The 22,632-nt window shown below is 38.2% G+C and overlaps 1 protein-coding gene across 4 annotated transcripts in view; it reads right to left on the bottom strand.

Annotated features, from left to right (window-relative positions):
- cadps2 (Ca++-dependent secretion activator 2) overlaps nucleotides 1–22,632 on the bottom strand; it is a 191,916-nt gene that overhangs the window by 38,048 nt on the left and 131,236 nt on the right. For all 4 annotated transcript variants that reach the window (XM_076886194.1, XM_004556192.3, XM_076886195.1 and 1 more), the window contains exons 18-21: nucleotides 13,690–13,846; nucleotides 11,014–11,155; nucleotides 3,249–3,404; nucleotides 1,493–1,640 (exon numbers count right to left, since the gene is read on the bottom strand). In XM_076886194.1, the coding sequence (XP_076742309.1) occupies nucleotides 1,493–1,640; nucleotides 3,249–3,404; nucleotides 11,014–11,155; nucleotides 13,690–13,846 (603 nt within the window). The remainder of the gene's footprint in view (nucleotides 1–1,492; nucleotides 1,641–3,248; nucleotides 3,405–11,013; nucleotides 11,156–13,689; nucleotides 13,847–22,632) is intronic.

Here is a 22,632-nt window from a genome sequence, read left to right on the forward strand (position 1 = left end):
CAACTCATTTACCAATGAGCAAATTCTAGAAAATCCTCCTTTTCTAAATTTAAAATAATTCAAATTTACAGAAACAATAATGAAATGCCCCACATTCTTGCAAATTACTTGAACATGAAAACTTGAAAATATGAAACAGAGTAGCAGTAACAGTCTGAGTAGATGTTATTTACAAAGCTGGTATACAAAGGATGCAGACAGGAATTTATTGTGTGTCTGCTGGAAAAAAAATTACAGGAGATGTTTTTCAACAGCAGAGGGCTGGTGGAAGCTGAAGAATTGAGGAAGCTTAAGGTTAAGAGAACAGTGAGTCTAGCTTTCTGTCAAGATTGCCAACAGCCAAGGGTTTTGCTCTTCATGATGCCAAGGCCCCTGCCTCACACAGACTCCACAGTTATCCATTTAATAGCCTCTGACAGTTTCAAGTGAACATGAATACACCTGAACTTCCCTTTTGCTGGGTGTTTGGTAGAAAACTTTAGTGGCTGATCTGACAATTTGACTCAACCTTTTCAGACTAAAGCCAGAAATAAAAGACTGCTAAGGTTTGTTAAAAGCTCACTCACTTTCACTCTGTAGGGAAAATTGATGGTGAGCTGTGAGATTGAAATGGAAAAATATAAATAAAGCCATCTAAATAAGTGATTTAATCTGATATTCAAACCAGGACTAAATTTTCCACAGACATTTCTGATCACAATCAGTAAATTTCAGAGTGACTTCTGCAAGTGAGCTGGGACATGGTTAAACTGAGCATCTGAATTAACTCAATTAAATTATCCCACTTAGAACTGTTATAAAGGAAACTATCCACCAAGACCAAAACGACTTTGTAGCAGACTGTAAATATGTTTATGTCTGAGGTAAAATTGGACATTATAACACATGAGTGGATTGGTGACTCACGTTTTGTTAGCTGACTTACTTGTGGCTATTAGAGGAACTTTACTGGCACGTTTACATTAGTTTTTAACACTTGGTTTTGACCTGGCTAGGACACCGTTAGCTATCAAACATGTTTCCAGTTGGCTAGTCAGCCACCGAAACTCACCAGCTAGCCCAACAAAGTCACTAATTTAACATCACATTACACAGGATAAGATAATAAAGCCAACACGCGTTCATTCTGAAACCATGACTTGGTTTCAAAGTAAAATCAGCATGACTGGAATTGGAGCCACTACCAAAGTGATTTTTCTGTCACAGCAGGAAAAAACTTTTAACAATCCCATCATTATAATATGTAAGAAAGCATATTAAAGTGGCAGACTGTTGTTTATTTATTTTTTGTTTTTGTTTTTAAAGAAAACCACAGGAGGACACAAAAAGAATTACATTAATAAAATGCAAAATGTTCTTTCAGAGATTTTCTCATATTAACAATATATTCTTATATTATTAAGTGTAATGACAGTAATAACCCCTTTTGTCATTGGCTAATAACTTCAAATGTAAATTTGATCCAACAGAACTACAATTATAAATAGTTTACCTCCTGTTCGCTGTCCAGCACACAGAGTTTGGAGCATTGGTTTTTGGCATCAATCAGCACGTTGAACATGGTGCAAACTGACAGTGGTAGAAGGGAGTCTGTTGACTTACACACTTTCTGCATTTTGGCATCAAATGCAGATTTTGTTCTACAGGACAAAACAGAAAAAAATGTTTAAACTGTGTTAGTCTTTTCCATTAAGCAGTGACACATGTTTGTGGATGGTTACATTTAGGTAAACTAAAACAATTTAGCCATTTTATGATCGACTGAAGTAAAGCACTTTTCAAAAGAAAAGCTTTTATATTATCAGGTAATAAATTTTTTTGGTTATATACATTTAATGCTGTCTTCTATCTTTTTAAATAATCCGATGAACACATAGAAGGTAGTACTTGAAATTTAGGCCTCATTCACAATTCAATTAAGTTCAATTTTATTTATACAGTGCCAAATCACAGCAACAGTTGCCTCAAGGTGCTTTATATTGTAAAATAAAGACCCTACAATAATACAGAGAAAACCCCAACAATCATGACCCCCTATGAGCAAGCACTTGGCAACAGTGGAAAAGAAAAACTCCCTTTAAACAGGAAGAAATTAGATAGATATGATTCAAACCACATAAAAAGATCATTTATAACCTTCACAACCTGACTGAAACTCTTCAAATAAGCCATTCCTCTGCAGATGTTCAGTAACCATTTTACAACTAATCTTTCAAAAACAAAAACAAAAAACAAACAAAAAAACAAAAGGCTGGTGATTGGCCTTTAATAAGACAGCTGGGTCAACTGATGGATTTCTTAGTAATGGTTTAATTATTGCTAGCTTGAAGATCTACTGACAAGATATGAAATATTTATTTTACATTTATGCAAGAGATGTCCCAGGGTAGAAGTGAAACCAGGATTGTGCAGTAGCCTCTCGCCATATTGCTCACTTGCTTAGAGCCCAGTGAGTTACAATAAATAAGTATTGAAAAAAATAAATATCACTGCCAACAGTTGAGTTATGTGCAGGGAAATATAAGACAAAATGACAGAAAAAAATAAATGTAAATCAAACTTCTTTTTAAATTGCATGGTTCATGTCCCTTTAAAGATCATAAATTTTACTTTTGTGAAGTAGTTGAACGTTTTTGTAAAGTGATGGATGTAGCCATCATGAGCTTTCTTTTTCGAAGTTCCATCAAATTCCCATCTTTTTCCACTGAGAATAACACATCTGTTTGTGACTTCATATTGTCTGACAACATCCTCCTAAATTAAATCTGATCTTTAATATCTGATATTATGTTTTCCATATATACCAAAAGTATTCAGTCACCCATCTAAATCATTGAATTCAGGTGTGCCAATCACTTCCATGGTCACAGGTATATAACATTAAGCACCTAGGCATTCAGACTGTCTCTACAAAAAATTGTGAAAGAATGGGTCGCTTTCAGGAGCCATTCCTGTTGATGGTTAAGTACCTCACAAATGTACTTTTGGAAGAATGGTCAAAAATTCCCATAAACATACTGTTAAACTTTGTGGAAAGTCTTCCTAGAAGAGTTGAAGTTGTTATAACTGCAAAGGATGGGCCAACGTCATATTAAACCTTATGAATTAGGATGTCACTCAAAATCATATGCATATGAAGGCAGATGAGTGAATATTCTGGTAATATAGCTTATGTCTAAGCAGGTCCTATCATGCATCATGTTTATCTATTTCCTATGAAGTAATTAAAGGTGTTTGTGCAGTCTGACCTTTTGACGCAGGCCTCCATCATGTCACTGGCCATCAGTTTGAGTCTTTGCTCCAGATGCTTTGCAAACTCTGGTTCTGGCCAGTGAAGGTCCATCACAAACATTTGTAGAGTGTTCAGCTTCCAGAACAAATCCTCTGAGGTAGCTGAACCATTGCTGCGTGAAAGATTGAGGGGGGTTAATAACTGAAATGGACTCCAACGACAATGAATACAAGCTCTAACAAGCTTGTAAGTTTTCCGCTGGCCCAACAGGTTCTTTTATAATTCACTTTTGTTTTAAAAACTCTGTAGTACTGTATTTAGAAAAAGGTGTATGAAGTGCAGGAGACTATGAACAGAGCATGAAGTGGATATCTCAGTGATCTCAGTGGATAGACTGAAAGCCAACTTAACAACGATTACTAGAATAAATTATTTTCAGCATAATGTACCAGATAAACAACTTTAATGAAATACATGTTTTACATCCGCAAACTTAATTTCAGTGATCCACATTTCCTGTTGATGGTCATTCTTAACTTGACTGTATTTTTATTTTATCATTACTTTTAAAAAAGAAATGTTATTGTACTCATAACGTACTAATAGTTATTTATATGCTGAAGAACAACACTTTATTTGTAAATGAGTCTAGCAGAGTAAACTGTGCTTTCTAGACACTTTTAGGACTCAGTGTGTGTAGAGCCTGAATTATTATTTGACAGGAAACACATACACTGGCTAAATAGCGGTAACTGATTAAATATTTAAATTTAACCAAAAACCAAAGTCCAACTTTCTTGGATGGCCTGGTATAGTTAACTGCTTAAAAAGTTATTTTTATTTGTTAGGTAATTTCATAAGAATTACCTAAGCCTGCAGTTCTCCATTGCATCTAGTGTGTGTGTGTGTGTGTGTGTGTGTGTGTGTGTGTGTGTGTGTGTGTATGTGTGTGTTTGTGTGTGTGTGTGTGTGTGTGTGTGCTTATATCTATGGACTCAAATCAGGGTCACAAAGAATCTCCAGCACCAAAGTCAATCCTCAGAGGGAATGGTAGAACTAACCACAAGTCTCAGCTGCCAGATCTCTTTTAAAAAAGCAAAGACGCACATCTGGGATCATTACATCAAAGCAAGCAGATATAGCTGCCAAAAAACCTTAAGTTCAGAAAAGGAATGACCCCTACTTACAGCTCCTGCAGCAACATCAAAACATACACAACACAGTGCTAGAACAGACAAATGTGTGGTACAGACCACTAGTGGATGAAGTCCTTATTCTTTGGGTGATTTCCATGAGTCTTAAAACGGAGACCCTTAGCTATCAAATCTGACCTTGAAACAGATAAGCATGCAGCTACCTACTTACTTAATTCTTAATACAACAGGACAAGTGGACAAAGCAAGGTCCATAAAGACACAGGTGAGTGTGTTTGATGTAGAAAAATCTGACCGGCTTGGCTTTAACCTGAAAGAACACCTTTGGGATGAATTAGAATGTCGACTGTGAGCCAGCCCAAAAATGTGCTACTGGAAGAATGCTCAAAAATTCCCATAAACACTCTCCTAAACCCTGTGGATGGCCTCCCCAGAAGAGTTTAAGCCATTATAACTGCAAAGGGTGGGCCGACATCATATTAAATCCTGTGGAATAATACTTTTGTTAATGCAGTGGTCCCTCGCTATAACGCGGTTCACCTTTCGCGGTCTCGCTGTTTCACTTATTTTTATTTTTGAGCAATTTTGCATGCTTTTTTTTTTCTTACAGCACATTGTGTTCTGCATCCTGATTGGCTGTAGACTATTGTCAATCAATCTTGTGCCATGTCTCCTGTACAGCACAGAATGCGTTCAGCTTGTTATAGTTACATAAATCTTCTATCGCTAGCAGTGTGACTCTGAAGTGCTGCACTGTATGTTTATAAGTTTTCTCCCCAATGTTCATGCCTGTCTGAGAAAAGTATATAGTGTGTAGTGTGGGGTTTAATAGCTTTAAAACATCTATAATAATTGAAAAAATAAAGTTGGCTACTTCACAGATTTCTCATATCGCGGGTTATTTTTAGAACGCAACTCCCGCGATAAACAAGGGACCACTGTATATCATATGATATCATGTATGCATATCTCATGTAACATGTATCATAAGAGCTTAGCATCTCTGGGTATTCTGCATCTGTTGTGGTTCTTTAATAGGTTCTGCTAGTTTGTGTGTTGATCTGTTCAGCTTCAACACACTGCCAGGCTGAAACAGAGACAGGCGGACACTTCCCGACATTCTCCCCTGTGCACAGGTTGCACAGCAACACATGGTAAATGCTTACTGACATAGAAGTGTTCAGTGCCCAGCTAGACTGGAGTGGGGAGGGTGGAGGATGGAGGAGCAGAGAGAACCAAGGTGACGGGGGTTAAAACGACCACCTCTCACAACCTCACTTTTCTCACTTCGCCTTTAAAAGACTGTTACCTTAACAAGTGGCACACAGGAATACATGCTTTGGGCCGAGTCCGTAGTGCAATTAAATGCTCAGTGGTTATCCCCCTCATGTCTAATTAGTGGTGCTCGTCTCTGACTGTGCTCTGCCATACTCCCTGGGGAACAGAACAATCCCACTCACCAGTCTGTGCTCATTAATGAAGTGCCAGCTTTTTAGTTTCTCTTTTTTTACGGATAGGGGAGGGCCAAGTAAAGTGAGCTAGAGGAAAATTGTGGTCTATGTTGTGGGAAAGACTGGGGGAGTAAGAATGAGGAGCCTTTTTAAGAAACACACCCTCAACCAGTATTTTGAGACCCCCCCACCACGCAATATGTCCACCAATAATGTCAGCTCTAATGCAGACTCTACAGACAGACACACACAAATACTTTGCAATAATTAAAGAAAACTAGACTAGACATGCAATTTCACAGATGAAGGTGAACCCACAGTACAACTACAGTCTTAATTCATCATTTTCTAGTGCTCATGCTGAAGCTTAAACATCATCTTATGTGTAGCAACACAGTCAAACACATTCAGTCCATAATATACATAAAAGAAAGAGAAGGTAGTATCTGCAATTAAGGTGAACATTTGCCTCTTTTATTCAATTAAACCACTATTTCCAGGCCACATTTGAAGGGAAGTTTGTTTATTTTAAAAAGAATCATTGTCAATAACGGATTTTTATCTGGAGGTAAATTAGATAAAATAATGGACAAATCATTCACTTCTATTTAGGGATTATAAGTTGCACTTCATTGTTTTTCTAAGCTTAGCAGCTGCATCACTTTTCAAATCATAAATGATGGACATAATCACCATGAGTTTTTCAGATGAAATTACTTGTAGTCCCCCTCTTTTTAAGTCAGGCATGTAGTGCATATATAATGCAAGTCATGGCTTGATTTTTTTTTTTTTTTTTTTGCAGTGAATGGCCAAAGGTTATAGGGACAGCTACTTTAAAGATAGTCCTCATATTCTGTATGTTGAAATTTTTTTTAAGTATATTTCTAATAAAATGCCAACTGGAGAACAAATATAATCCAAACTGTAAAATCAGGACAATCATGTTGATTTTCTGCATATTTTGCCACATAATCACTATTAAAAAAAAATTTGAGGTAAAGAGAAGCATACAGGTTTTCTCACATAATCTTTTTTCTTAATCTACATCACATAGATTCATTCCTTGCAGGCTGCAGCAGAAAATTGAAGGTTTGTGTTGTTATTACACTGATACTTAAAACACTGAGGCATGCACAGTGCAAAGCATAAAGACTCAACACACATGAGGGACCTTTAGCTATATCACTGTAATCTCTCTGAGGGACAGAGTTTTATCTGAAACCACAAACCTCACACTCATGCTGAGCCCAGCTCATTCAGACAAGAAAGAAAAGTACATACTTCTAAAGTTCACTCTCTGAGACGAGGAGTAAATGGCAAAGTTTTTGTGTCTCTGAGGAGAAAGAACACCTGTGTGTCTTGTCACATGGCTACTCTCTGTTGGTCATTGGACAGAATGTAAGTTTGGGACGCTGCAGTTGCTCCACTTTTCTGGTCACAGTCTACAGTCAGCCTTCTATTGCTTTAGCGTAATGATGTCAGGCTCCAACATGAGCATGCTACTATTAGCTTTCAGCTTCTTATCAAAATATTGCTAAAAACAAAAAAGAACGTTAAGCGACTTTCTAAATTTTAAAACCTTTTAAACACAGCTTTCTGACACAAACGATAAAATAAACCATCAGCTATCTTGGTGTGTTCAATTAAAATTAGACAGTGGAGCATTTAACATGGACCTTCTGTACCATCTCCATTTAGAATTTACTAGCATGTTGATTGGCTGTGTTAAAGCAAAGCAATAGACAAAGCAGACAGCTCACAATTCAAGTCCTGTGACAGAATGTCGACCTGTCCATGGAGTACACCCCACGGCTTTTAAGAGGAAGAGAATGGATGGATAGCAAGTTTTGGATAATTCAGAACATTTGCACACCACTAGTCCAGAGCCTCTGAGATCCCCATCCACCCATCATCGTGTTGGGCAAGTTACTTTGAAAAAGTAATTAATTGTAGTTACTTGTTACTTCTTCAAAGAAGTAACTGAGTTACAATATTCTAAAAGTAATTAATTACTTGTAAAGTAACTAAAGTAACTAAAGTAAGTAAAGTAAAGTAAAAAAAACAAAAAACGTTTAACCCTCTGGGGTCCAGGGTATAATTGGCCATTTTTAACTACTTTTGATGTTTCCTCTACATTTTATCTTTAAAGACTATTTACTTTGCCTTGTTTGGTATCATCCTTTAAAGCACAACCTCACGTGTTTGAATTTACAGTTAAGTTTTCATTTTGACATACTGTACTAACACAATTGATCTAAAATCAGACAAAAAACATAAAATCAGAGTAGAAAAAGTTATATTTTTTACTGTAACAACCACAAACATGTTTAATGAATCATATTTCATAACTTCAAATGCAAATATAAATTGTCAATTTAAAATCCTATGCACAAGTTTTGCAAACAAAGTTATTTGCAGCCATTTACCTTTTACCTTGATTTTTTAAATAACCATTTCAAACTATTTACAGAACAATCAGCTCTTCTGCATTCAATAAGATGCCACAAATTATTTGTGCCACTCCAAATATTTCTGTCCACTATAAAGGAGAACATCACAGCCTGATACCTGCAGGTCTGACAGCAGCAGGTGTATCACTCCTTTTTCTACCTGGAGACAGCAGGTTCATTGTTCTGACACACAACACAAAACTATCCACAACACTACACACTAACTACACAAGACAACACATTAACTACACACTCCAAACACACTAAACGTCACAAATCTCTCACATCTCAAAACTCACTCTCTCTCTTTTCTGCTGTCTTTCTCTCTCTCTCACTTCTAAAACTTCCCCTGCTTTTTTAAAAATTTGTTGCTCATAAGCAGAGAGCGCTTGCTACGCTGTCCTTAGACAGTAAACATCAGAGATGGGCAGTAACGCGTTACTGTAATCTGATTACTTTTCTCAAGTAACGAGTAAAGTAAGGGATTACTATTGCAAAAACGGTAATTAGATTACCGTTACTTTCCCGTAGGAACGCTGCGTTACTAAAACCGTGATTTTTTGCGAGAGTGTCTCATGACAGTGACGTAAGCGAGTGCGACGTTCGTGACAACAGCTGTCTGCAGATCAACAATGGATCATATATCGAGTGCGGGAGAGAGTATGAGCGTGCAGCGTTTAAAGCCTGGACGTACTGACCTTACTTTGAGTTTGATTCCATAAAAAGTGACAAAAACATTAGTGTCCGTTGTGCGTGGGAAGAAAACTTCTTTTTACAGCGAAAAAACCCCTAAACTTCCAAACAAGCACCGAGTGCGCAATGACGTAATGGGAAACTCACAGAGAAACTCGCAGATTCTTCAACTGACCGCTGCGACACACCTGCACCAGGGTAAACCTCCGCCTACCGCAGTCCTGCTTTACAGGTGAAAATAGAGCAACAGGACCGCTGAGTCTTTGACTTTATTTATGTTCTGCTGTGTTTTACTTGCATCTATTTGAAAGACTGAGTGTAAACACAAAAAATATTTTATTTTATGTGCTGGAATGTGCAGAAAATAGGTTTAAATGTTAAACTAATTTTTTCAAGTCAGAGAATGTTGCATATAATTAAATTTTTGCTTGATGCATAAAGTTAAAAGATTAAAACTAATAAAACAAGTTTTAAAAAGAGACTTTTCCATTTGATTACATTTTGTATGATGGATTATGTAGAAAAAGTAGAATTGGGTAAGCTGAACACAGCTTCAACCGTCTGTTTGTTGAAAAATAGTAACGGACCACGTTTTCTTGTTAGTAACTGTAACGGCGTTGTAACGATAGGAACAGTAATTAGTTCGATTACTCGTTACTGAAAAAAGTAACGGTGTTATTCCCATCACTGCCCATCATACATATGTGTTGCCATACAGCGGCCCCAACCAGGCAGTTGCAAAGAAGATTGGTATCTGCGGAAGCTTAAGGGGGAAGGCTGGCTACTTTATGCAGAAGAAAGCTTGCTAGATTGTCTGTTAATGATCTGCCAGGTCAGAGTAAGTGCAAGGTTCATCAACGGCAAAAAAAGAAAATGTCAAAAGGATATAATAGGTGAAGAGAGAAAGAAGAAACACTGAGTGTAAAAGTAGGCGTCCTTTTCCGCAGCACAAATACAAACCAGAATAGCAGCTACTTGTTTTGTCGGCAACATCTGATGAAATCAAAGAACAATAAAGAAGAGTCACTGCTCACTTCTATTCATGCCATTTTCTTTCACTACAGATGCTTTTTGTCAAAGAGGGCAGTGTGTCCTTGCTGTTTGTGTTCACTTCCATCCTAGCTTATTATTTAGTTTCGATGATGACACATCAACAATCATTATTGCTGATAGCAAACAAGTAAAATGACAATACTTCTTCTTTCATAGGAAAACTGAAGAAAAAATATCATATAGAGCAAAAGCAGAACTCAGATAAAGAATGGGAGAGAAAACAGAGGCTTCTGTTCAAGCTGTTTTCTTTGCCACAGTTCCTCCCAGGCAAATTTACGTGTACTCACTCCTTCGCTTTTACTTTAAATGCCATTCTAAAGCTTTTAAATTTGCTATGATTAAAGTGTAAACTGTTTAACAATAATTCAAAGAAGTAATCACAGTATGGAGGAACCATCTCATGTTTATACTCTTTATATATAATGGCTAATATAACTTAATTTCACAAACTAGGTATACAGAAAGGAATTTGTAGATCACCGGACTTGAGAATCATGAATCCACAGAGAAATAACAGCCTAGAATTTAAATATGAAGTTGATGCTAAATGCACATTTAGAAGTCCATGTCTCAAAAGTAAAATCCAAATTTCTGGTTGAGAAAAAAAAAACAAAACACTTTTAGTTTTAAACATTGTAAAAAAGTTGCCTATCAACAGGTTTTTGGATCTGCACAAATACTCCAACACCACTGTTTGCAGGAGGTCAGAGGTTCAAGAGAACATTTGCAAGACTGAATGCATGTCACCTTTAAAACACTAAAGAACAAAACACATTTGTAGCAAAGAAGCAAAATTTCATGAACACCTGACAAGGGCATGTTAATGTATTAGTGAAATATTTAAGATATTTGTTGTTTGATATTTTCACTTTTCATGTAAAAAGCTCAGTAGGAATATAAACTTTTGCATAATAAAGAAGAAACTCAAGGAGTATTTTATGCTTATAAGCATAGTGACGGATTACATGGGTGAGCCTTACTTGACAGGCTGCCAGGTTTCCTTCTGGAAGCTGCGGTGGATTGACTGAGCAATGGCCAACTCCATTAGATCAATGTATCGTACCACCAGTGGGATGTACAGGTCTTGGAGGTGTTTGTGGAACATCCCATTGCACAAGTGAGCTGTTTGGGGGGGGGATGAGAAAAATGTTATAACTATGTGGACTTTCTGTTCACATTAACAGTCATTAGATGGATTGAGCCCGCAAAGTCTCATTTCAAACTTCAAAATAGTTTTTAGCTTTCTAGCAGGTTTCCAGTCCTCACGACTGAAAATGTGCTCTTCTGGATTAAAGTAAGGAATAAGACAAAACAGAAATGATTAAAGGTTATTCAATAGTCAAATACAAGTTTTCTGGGATAAAAACAAACAAATAAACATTAAAAAATCCACAAAAATTTAAGCTAAGACTGAGTATTTATTTTGTTTATGGTTGAGATTATTACTTCAGATATAAGAAACGTGATGGATTTTACTTCTGATATTGTTCTCTCTCACACACAGTATGCTACTATTTTTCATTCTTGCCCTTTATTAACTTCGCTTAAATTTCAGTGTAAGCTTTAGCGACACCTAAATTACTACTTGTTTAAAAGTGTAGAACTTATTACGCAACCATTGTAATATGACAAATCCATTCATGCATTGCTTTTCTGGTGTTACAGCAGCCACATCCAGTCTTCATATGGAGACTGGGAGAGCTGTTGGCATTGGGATATTTTAGCCAACAGTGTGGCTCCAACTTTACATTAAGAGTTTTTGTTTTCTTATGTGACATTTCCTAATTGGACAAGCTGATATAGACATTTTACCCAAATTAATATCTATTTGATAAATTCTAAAAGTTTAAATTAAAAAGCTTCACTAAATTCAAATGTATACTCTAGAAGGTCTACACGTCTTTTATCAAATGTCATTGTGTCCACAGGTGTTCCTATTATCACTCCATTATCCCCCATTCAAACTGTAATGGTGGGTTTTGGAAAGACAGATAAATCCCTGCAGACAGTCGACAGTCCACAGTGAGGAGAGACAAAGATAAGGTGTTGGTGAGAAGCAAGCAAGCTGGTCTCCCAGGACTTCATTAGTTTTAATTCCTCTCACTCTGCTCCATCATGATGAACACTAGCCTTTTTGCCCACTAGAGAGTAGAATCCACCTCCCTCACGAAAGCTTGTCACATATGACAATCAAGTGAGCATTTAAATAATCTGCAACCGAGAGATAATACACACGCTGAAGAAAATACTTAGAAATCAGCCGACCAGTGAGTATTGCAGAGGATTTGTTGTCCAAAAAAACAATGATGTGAATGATTAAAAACAACGACATATTATATTTTTGTGAAGCTTTGAGAAAGCGATTCATAAATAAACACTCTTGTCCATCAAATCGTTTTTTCCCTCTTTTGTTTGTGAGCTGCAGCGTTTTCAGTGATTGGGACTAAAACTAATCAAACCAATCCCTTACCTCTCACTTCAAGCATAATTATAAGAAGGAAGACCTCATTTGTGCAAACAGTGAAAACTATGATTTCGCTCATACTCTGTTTCATCTTTTTCTATTGCCTCGTTACACTCCAAATCAAGTTGGCTAATGTTGTGACACTTGGAATAATTATGGTACAAACAGGAGATGGTAATTAGAAAGAATGCAAGATATGAGCCACAGAAAAGAGATTTGTGGTTTCTATGCATAATGAAACACTGAGTCTTTATTCTCAACACCGCCCTTGGGCTGTCTATCTGCCTGCCTGTCTGTTACTGTATTTGAGGTATTTTGGCATCCACCATGTTAAATATTGCATCTTGCCAAATCTCTGCTGGCTTGAAGACAAAGCCCCACAGCTGAGGGAGGGTTTGAAAGGAGAAACACAATGAGCCAATTAGATTTTTTCTCCAGCAGTCAAATGAAATATTTACAGTGAAAGAAAGTTTATCAAGGAAGAGAATTCAATATTTACAGTGAAGTACAGTTCATTGCGGTAGAAAATGTTAACAAAATCTCAGGAATAAAAGTGCAACATTTATGTTTGTCATAATTTGAATTCTCCAGGTTCCCCTTTTAGGGAGTTTTCTTTTTCCATTGTTGGGACTTTGACATGAAACCTACATTCACATAACTTGGGTATTAATAAACTTCCCATTAGCTGCAACTTATTCTTTAGGAATCTTGACAAAGCAAAAAAATTAGAAAGTATTATTAAACTGGATCTGTTCCTCTCATGTCTTGCTCTACTTGTTTGCTCTTAGACGGTGCTAGAGTAGCTTTGCACCAGTCACAGTGCAAAACAACCCTTATTTAACATGCAGAACTAAGTTTGTTGTGAAGAGGGAACTAAGTGCCAATATGAAAACAGCAAATGAAGTATAACAGAGAAGCATCATGCTTTGTTGGTTGCTTTAGATAAATTTACCAATGATTACTAGGTGCTGCTCACACATTCTATCTGCCACCACCACTACTTTTGGAACTTGTTGAAATGTGGGCTTGTTCCCTTAGTGTACCAAGGCAGAACAGGTCTGGCAGCAGCACTGCTTAGTGGAAAACAGGCATTTGACATCATTTCCTGTAATGAGCTTTAGCAATCAGCTCAAAGCAGTCCTGAGCTTTAGAGAAGGCCTTAAAAAACGTGTTCAGAAAAACCAAGACCTACGGTCTGTTCGTAGAAAATTGTTGAAGAGCTGAAATAGTGGGAAGCTATTCCAGGAATCGATCGACTGGACCTGAAGAGCTGCCTCCATGTCGGCTCTGTACAGAGACAGAAACTTCTCAGCATGTTCAGCCATCAACTCTGGCCAACATGAAAAAGCCTGGAACAGATGCAGATGAAACGAAATTATATCAGAAAAACAGATAATGCAATCACAGAGTGTTCTTTTGGTTTTAATACATTGATTTCTGCTCATTTTAGATCAGTTCTTTGTGTCTGTACTCATTCCCAGTAGTATAATAGTGAACCCTGTGACTAGTATTACTAGTGTTACTAGTATCTCCCATTTTGACCTTGGGACTTCCAGGCCAAATTCGGCACAGATGTTTCTATATACTATGCCGGCCACTTGGTTATGGCGTTCCATGTATGCCCGAGCAAGTAGTCGGTCGTGGTCATCTTCCTCATGTACTCGTAGATATTCATCGTCTCATCCTGGACTGTGATACTACAACTCAAAAGTGTCGGGCCTCCTTCCGCTTAGTGTACAGTCTCAGGATACTTGGTGGTTGCAGCTTTCATAGCAGCCTCTTCCTCTACATCCCAGGACTCTGGGCTTGTAGCTTGAAAGATAGAGACCATCCACAGGGCGAGGGGGGAATTTATTTTATTTTAAAATATGGTTTGTTTATCATGAATTTGTCCACTGGATAAGAACTTTGGTGTGGCTTTCTTTAAATGATTGTTGTTGTTGTTTTTTAAATGCAGAATATTTACAATGCAGTGAAAAGGAGTTGCACAAGAGGATAATATTAAGTGGGAGATCAGCCAGTCAATTATCATTTATATTTTATAAACCTTTTTGACTGTAGCTTTATAGAGTTGCAAAGTAAGTATGAGGTGAAAGTTGAGGAGGATATATGTGGCAAAAAGTAGAGGAAATAATGGAATGGAAATATTATTTATATGTACACTCATACAAAAAGCAAAACCTACAATGTACATAAACATCTAGAAGAATCAATGTTTATTTTCAGAAAACCTCAATGTAGTCTATACTGTAACATCCTTACAAGACTTTAAAATAATATAAAAAGAAAAATCCAACAATCAGATGTCACCCTGTGAGCAAGCACTTTGGCATCAGTGGGAAGGAAAAACAGCCATCTGCCTCGACCGGTTTGGGGTTAAAGTAGGGAGATAGGACAAAGGACATGCTGTGAAAGAGGGCCAGAGATTAATTACTTAAAGGATTGTTGGTAACGTCACATCACTTGATCAGCTTTTTGATGTTAAAAATATGACAACAAAATTATTCCCCAAATATAGACAGAGAAATAATAATAATAATAATAATAAACTTTATTTATAAAGCACACTTAAAAACCAAGGGTATGCCAAGGTGCTTAACAAGTAAAATAGAGTATAGGAGGAGGATAATAGAAATAGGACCAAAGCAAGTACTAAATATGCAAACAGATAACTGTCACTAATACATAGGAAAGCAACAGGTACAGAGCAAACAAGAATTTAAATGAGCATAGAAGTGCATGATATAAAATCATAAAAGAAATATTAACTAGAGGGAAAGGCAAGATTGAATAAGTGGGTTTTTAATCGTGATTTGAACAGTGCAATGGAGTCAGATGCGCGGAGGTCGAGAGGAAGGTTATTCCACAGTACCGGGGCAGCCAGAGCAAACGCACGGTCACCCCGGGACTTCAGTCGAGATCTGGGTTGGGTCAGAAGTAGTTGAGTGGCAGATCTGAGTGTTCTAGCAGGAGTATGTGGTTTGAGAAGTTCACTAAGATAACTTGGCGCTAATTTATTAATAGTTTTGAAAGTAAGGAGTAATATTTTAAATTGAATACGGTACTTTATGGGCAGCCAATGCAGGCTAGCTAGAACAGGGTAAAAAGGATTCACATTTTTGTTTTTGTCTGCCAACTTTCCAAGGCTAACCACAATTCTGGTAATAATACATAAACACACACATATACAAACAAACACACACACATATTATATACATATTTAAACATATATACACACATACACACACACCCCTTGTGTGTGTATGTGTGTATATATGTATATGTATATATGTATATGTATATGTATATATGTATTAGGGGTGCAACGATATTCGTATCGATATTGAACCGTTCGATACAGTGCTTTCGGTTCGGTACGCATATGTATCGAACAATACAACATTTGTAATTTATTTTATCAATTTTCCTTCTGACGATGCTGTCTGTGTTGAGCGCTCAGTGAATCTGCGTTCGACTACTCCGCCTAGGCTGCACTGTCGAGCGCAGATCCACTGAGCGCTCAACACAGACAGCATAGTCAGAAGGAAGAGCGCAGGGCAAGCTAGCAAGACAGAAGTTAAGCTCTCCTTGCAACATGGACCTCCCCCACCCTCATTCAGATCTGGCGTTTGGAATTATTTTGGTTTTCATGTGACGTATGACCCTGAAGGTAAGCTAGTCATGGACTAAAGTAAAACAGTATGTTGGATGTGCCACGCAATGCTCAATTACATGGGTGGGAGCTAGTGTGTTAGCGCAGTTAGCTCGTTAACGTGTTGGCCGTCTAGCCCCATGCACGGAGCGATCGGCGGTAGCTCGTTAACGGAGATTTGCCGTGTTGCGGCGTTAAGGTCATTTCAACGAGATTAACCTGAAAGCACTAGTGGGAACACAACGAATATGACTGCACATTTACGCCGACATCATCCTAGTGCAAAGACAAAAACAAGAAGCATGCTACTAACTTTAGCCGAGTCATTTAGACAGCTGTTAGCACATGATTCTCCTTATGCTGCTGAGAATATAGCCCAGAAGAAGCGGATAGTATAACTTTTATTTTGGAAAGAGACATTTCTCTGTAATAAACTCTCTTTTCCAAAGATGAGTGATTCCTCAATCAGATACAGGGCTCGCAAAATCGCTAGCCCGACGTCCTGGGGCTAGCGATTTTTTCAGTCGGGCTACCAAAATCTATCTCTTCCCTGCCCGTCGGGCTATTGTAGGAAGGAAAAATATATGTCAATGCTTTTGCATTCTTTCAGAAATGTAGCTGGGTAATTATGTCATTGGCATCGGTGAGCCGCTGTCAATATGTGACATATTGAAGTCGCGTTTGAATTTGCGCTTGTTTTTTTGCTTTCACTTTGCAATCGTGCGAACTGTGTATAGAGAGCGACAGCACATAATTTGTGCACCAATTCCTCTGACATCGTCTTATTAATCGTTAGCTTACTATGCAAACATGACAAGTGAAATCTCCCGCAGCAAGCTTAAACATGTGAGAGGTTGATCGCGCAGAGAATCGCTGAGCTTATGTGAGTGTGTGTGTAAAAGTAGCAGGATATATATTTTAGTTCTGCTGAGCCAAATAAGACAGGTCAGGGTGAAGAAGTGACAGCCAAAGAAAAGCTTACCACAAAACGGAAAAGTTATGACAAATGAGACTATAAGGCAAAAAGAAAGTGCAGCTTTATGGTTTCATGGACAAAAGAATTTCTGTGGCTGCAATATGACGAGCTATATAACCGGGGCTGCACATAAGTGGTCCGCAGGTGCGCATTCGCTGTCAAAATAAAAAACACGCACAAGGGTTAGGGTTAAATTTAAAAACTGTACTTTTGAGTTAAAATATATATTTATAATTTTAATAAATGACAAATTAAAAAGGCATGAACATTTTTTTTGTATCGAAAAAATATCGAACCGTGACACCAAAGTATCAAACCGAACCGAACCGTGAATTTTGTGTATCGTTGCACCCCTAATATGTATATATACATACACACACACACACACACACACACACACACACACACACACACACACACACATATATATATATTTATATATATCATTCAGTCATGCTTCCTTGAATGATTTGATGCCTTTTAGTCTCTTTTTTTCATTTAATTAACAGAATTTATTCACAGGCAACTTGAATGAATACGGCGTCAAGAAATCATTCGACATTAATTGTGGAAGAATTGTCAGCCTGTGTTTTCATTTTGCAGTTTCCAGCATCAAGAAACTGAAAAGGAACATTTGAAATATCGCCTGATTCTCCCCTCAAGGTCACAAATACAAGGCATTACCCATGTCAAAGGAGCTTGCAAAGAAAACCGTCTGGACTTCTTTAAGTTGCTTGAAGACGTTTTCAAGCAACTTAAAGAAGTCCAGATGCTTTTCTTTGCAAGCTCCTTTGACTACGATGACCTGGATGACTGAGAACCTTCACAGACATACGGCATTACCATGTCATTTTTTTCTGGCATCTTACATATCTGCCTCATCTTCCTCTGTTGAACAGAAAAACTGACCTCAGCGCATCAGCATATGATTTGAGGCTGGATGCACTTTTCTCTCCAACTTCATGTAGCTATCAACAGCAGAGGTCGACTTAGCGAAACAACCTTTGTTCACTGGACTACTACACAGCCTTGATTCTCTTCAGTTAGCTGAAGAAACCTGTGTTAGTGAGTCGTTAAAGTTTTCACAACAGCACCTGTGGGTTTTTTGTTAAAACACTTAATCGCTTTACAAAGAACCAGCAGTCACAGTAGTGACCTTGGCTCACATCTACTTTTAACAGGCCAACTTTACTTTCCTAATTCAGTTTTAGTCATCAAACATTTTAAGAGACATTAGCCCTTTCACACATAGTGGTTACTACAGTGGACAGCTATTCAAAGGCTGTATTCTTGTATTTGTGTCAGTGTTGATGGTATACTTGCACATAAACCACTACACTGGACAGTGATGTGTCACTCCATACCCTGCCACCCACTGGTCCTTCAATGTTACTATAGATGTATGACATGTCTCATTGTAATTTTTTTTATGCCTAAAGATGAATAAAAATACTTAAGAAAACAATGCTGATTGAGGTTGTCATAATTCATGCATGACAGCCCATATGGAAAAGATACATATAAATCTTATAAGGTTTGTATCGGTCTTGTGTGAAGCTTGTATGAAAAGCATACAAAAGTGAAGACAGATATAAGATCCCTTGAAAAATCATATAAATGAAACTTGTATGTTTTGGATAATTACTAAAACAATATATGAAAGTGGCCACTTTCATGAGTAAATCATATAAGCCTTATATAAGCCTTGGTCACCAGACAACACAGTCATCAAGTTTGCAGATGATACCACTGTGGTGGGGCTCATCTCAGGGGGAGATGAGACTGCATACAGAGCTGAAGTTCAGAGGCTGTCAGATTGGTGTGCAGACAACAACCTGGACCTCAATACCACCAAAACAAAAGAACTGGTAGTTGACTTCAGAAGGAGGAAGTCCGAGCTGCAGCCTGTCAGCATCAACGGGGAGTGCGTGGAAAGGGTCTCCAGTTTCAAGTTTCTGGGTGTGCACATAGACACAGACCCCCAATGGAGCTCTAACACCTCTGCGGTCTTAAAGAAGGCCCAACAGCGTCTCCACTTTCTGAGAATCCTCAGAAAAATGGACCTGAAGAAGGAGCTGCTGACCGTCTTCTACCGCTGCTCCATTGAAAGTGTGCTGACATATTGCATCGGTGTGTGGTTCTCCAGCTGCACCACAGCACACAGAAAGGCACTCCAGAGGGTCATCAACATGGCCCAAAAAATCATTGGACATCCTCTTCCCTCCCTGAAGGACCTGTACAGCACTCGCTGTCTCAAGAGGGCACGCAGCATCCTACGGGACTGCACACACCCAGGACACCGGGTGTTTAAGCTGCTGCCGTCTGGCAGGAGGTTCAGGCTGCTGAGGTCCCGAACAAATAGACTCAAGGACAGCTTTTACAACAGGGCAATAGCCCTGATCAATGTAAATAGCTGACCTGACTGGATACCTCCCTGGACTTTTTAGGGGGAGGTAACAATGTTTAAAACGATAACAATAATATTTATATTTATAACAAGGTGCAATAATAATTAATGTGCAATAATAACAGTGTGCAATACACATACACTTATTCTTCTTTTTTATACTAAGTTAATATACTGTGTTGTGTTGTTTGTTACGTTGTGATGTGTCATATCGTGTCGTGTTGTGTTATATGTAGTGCCGACGTAGGACAGTTTTTCCAATTTCATTGTACTACTGTACTATGTATGACTGTGCAATGACAATAAAGAGTTATCTTATCTTATCTTATCTTATATGATTCACTACATGAAGTAGGCCACATCTGATGCAAGTCTTTTATTAGTTTTTTCTATTTCTTTTCCATATGGGAGGGTTAAACACATGGTAAGTGGATTAAACATAGTTTCTAATAAAATAACTCCACTTCCTGTTTTTGCTAGATACAGGATCTATTCCAGATGCTCAACTGTTTGAGTGGTTTTCTAGCCAAACAAATGCATGCAGGTAAATGTGATCAGAATGATACTAAGGGTATTTTTTGGCACCACAGGAGAAATTGTTATAGTAAGTGATAAGGTCTGTTTGGCAGACTAGGTTGCATTTGTCCCAAAGATACAAGATTTAGGTCAGGGTTTTGCACACGGTAGTTCTTCCACCCAAAACTGGGGAAAACTAGGAAACTTTTCTTTCTACTTTTAGGCAACACATTTGTGTTGTTATTTTGGGTTTATACTGCTAAACTGATAAAGAGATGATTCATTCTATGAGTGTGAGGCAGACAGATTTTATAACCAAAGAGTAAAATAAACCAGTAACTTAGAGATACGATCTTATATGAGCCCTGAAAAGGTTAAATGCACTAGTTCTTATATAGCGCTTTTCTACACTACCGGAGCACTCAAAGCACTTTATACAACATGCCTCATTCACCCATTCACACAAGCACTTTTTTCTAAGCTTAAGTGTCTGACATTTACACGCATTCATAGTTGGAGCTTTAAGTTGCTCATCACATTATCATCTACTAATATTTTGCTCTGTAAAAGATACAAAAGTTAACTACATGGCAGAGAAAAGTGAACTGTAAACAAAAAGTATTTGCCCGCTTCCTGATTTCTTTTTTGCATTTGTCATATTTCAGATGTTCAAACATATTTTAATATTAGACAAAGATAACCCAAGCAAATAAAAATGCAGCTTTTAAAAAATGATATTATTTATTAAGGGGAAAAAGTTATCTAACCTACTTGGCTGTAAATGAAAACCTACAGTGGGGCAAAAAAGTATTTAGTCAGCCACCGATTGTGCAAGTTCCCCCACTTAAAATGATGACAGAGGTCAGTAATTTGCACCAGAGGTACACTTCAACTGTGAGAGACAGAATGTGAAAAAAAATCCATGAATCCACATGGTAGGATTTGTAAAGAATTTATTCGTAAATCAGGGTGGAAAATAAGTATTTGGTCACCTCAAACAAGGAAAATCCCTGGCTCTCACAGACCTGTAACGTCCTCTGTAAGAAGCTTTTCTGTCCCCCACTCGTTACCTGTATGAATGGCACCTGTTTGAACTCATCATCTGTATAAAAGACACCTGTCCACAGCCTCAAACAGTCAGACTCCAAACTCCGCCATGGCCAAGACCAAAGAGCTTTCGCAGGACACCAGGAAAAGTATTGTAGACCTGCACCAGACTGGGAAGAGTGAATCTACAATAGGCAAGCAGCTTGGTGTGAAAAAATCAACTGTGGGAGCAATCATCAGAAAATGGAAGACATACAAGACCACTGATAATCTCCCTCGATCTGGGGCTCCACGCAAGATCTCATCCCGTGGGATCAAAATGATCATGAGAACGGTGAGCAAAGATCCCAGAACCACACGGGGGGGACCTGGTGAATGACCTGCAGAGAGCTGGGACCAAAGTAACAAAGGTCACCATCAGTAACACACTACAACGGCAGGGAATCAAATCCCGCAGTGCCAGACGTGTTCCACTGCTGAAGCCAGTGCATGTCCAGGCCCGTCTGAAGTTTGCCAGAGAGCACATGGATGATACAGCAGAGGATTGGGAGAATGTCATGTGGTCAGATGAAACCAAAGTAGAACTTTTTGGTATAAACTCAACTCGTCGTGTTTGGAGGAAGAAGAATACTGAGTTGCATCCCAAGAACACCATACCTACTGTGAAGCATGGGGGTGGAAACATCATGCTATGGGGCTGTTTTTCTGCCAAGGGGACAGGACGACTGATCCGTGTTAAGGACAGAATGAATGGGGCCATGTATCGTGAGATTTTGAGCCAAAACCTCCTTCCATCAGTGAGAACTTTGAAGATGAAACGAGGCTGGGTCTTCCAACATGACAATGATCCAAAACACACCGCCCGGGCAACAAAGGAGTGGCTCCGTAAGAAGCATTTGAAAGTCCTGGAGTGGCCTAGCCAGTCTCCAGACCTCAACCCCATAGAAAATCTGTGGCGGGAGTTGAAAGCCCGTGTTGCTCGGCGACAGCCCCAAAACATCACTGCTCTCGAGAAGATCTGCATGGAGGAATGGGCCAAAATACCAGCTACTGTGTGTGCAAACCTGGTAAAGACCTATAGTAAACGTTTGACCTCTGTTATTGCCAACAAAGCTTATGTTACAAAGTATTGAGTTGTATTTTTGTTATTGACCAAATACTTATTTTCCACCCTGATTTACGAATAAATTCTTTACAAATCCTACCATGTGGATTCATGGATTTTTTTTTCACATTCTGTCTCTCACAGTTGAAGTGTACCTCTGGTGCAAATTACTGACCTCTGTCATCATTTTAGGTGGGGGAACTTGCACAATCGGTGACTGACTAAATACTTTTTTGCCCCACTGTAGGTTTTCATACTTCCAGTATGATATGCAGGAGGATAATGATTCAAAAAAATAACAGCAAGTCTGCCTCAGAATGGCTCAACAAACAAACAAACAAACAAACAAACAAACAAACAAACAAACAAACAAACAAACAAACAAACAAACAAACAAACAACAAAAAAAATGCAAAAGGAAGATTTTAGAGT

The sequence above is a fragment of the Maylandia zebra genome, linkage group LG7 (genome assembly GCF_041146795.1).
Source record: "Maylandia zebra isolate NMK-2024a linkage group LG7, Mzebra_GT3a, whole genome shotgun sequence".
Classification (NCBI taxonomy): domain Eukaryota; kingdom Metazoa; phylum Chordata; class Actinopteri; order Cichliformes; family Cichlidae; genus Maylandia; species Maylandia zebra.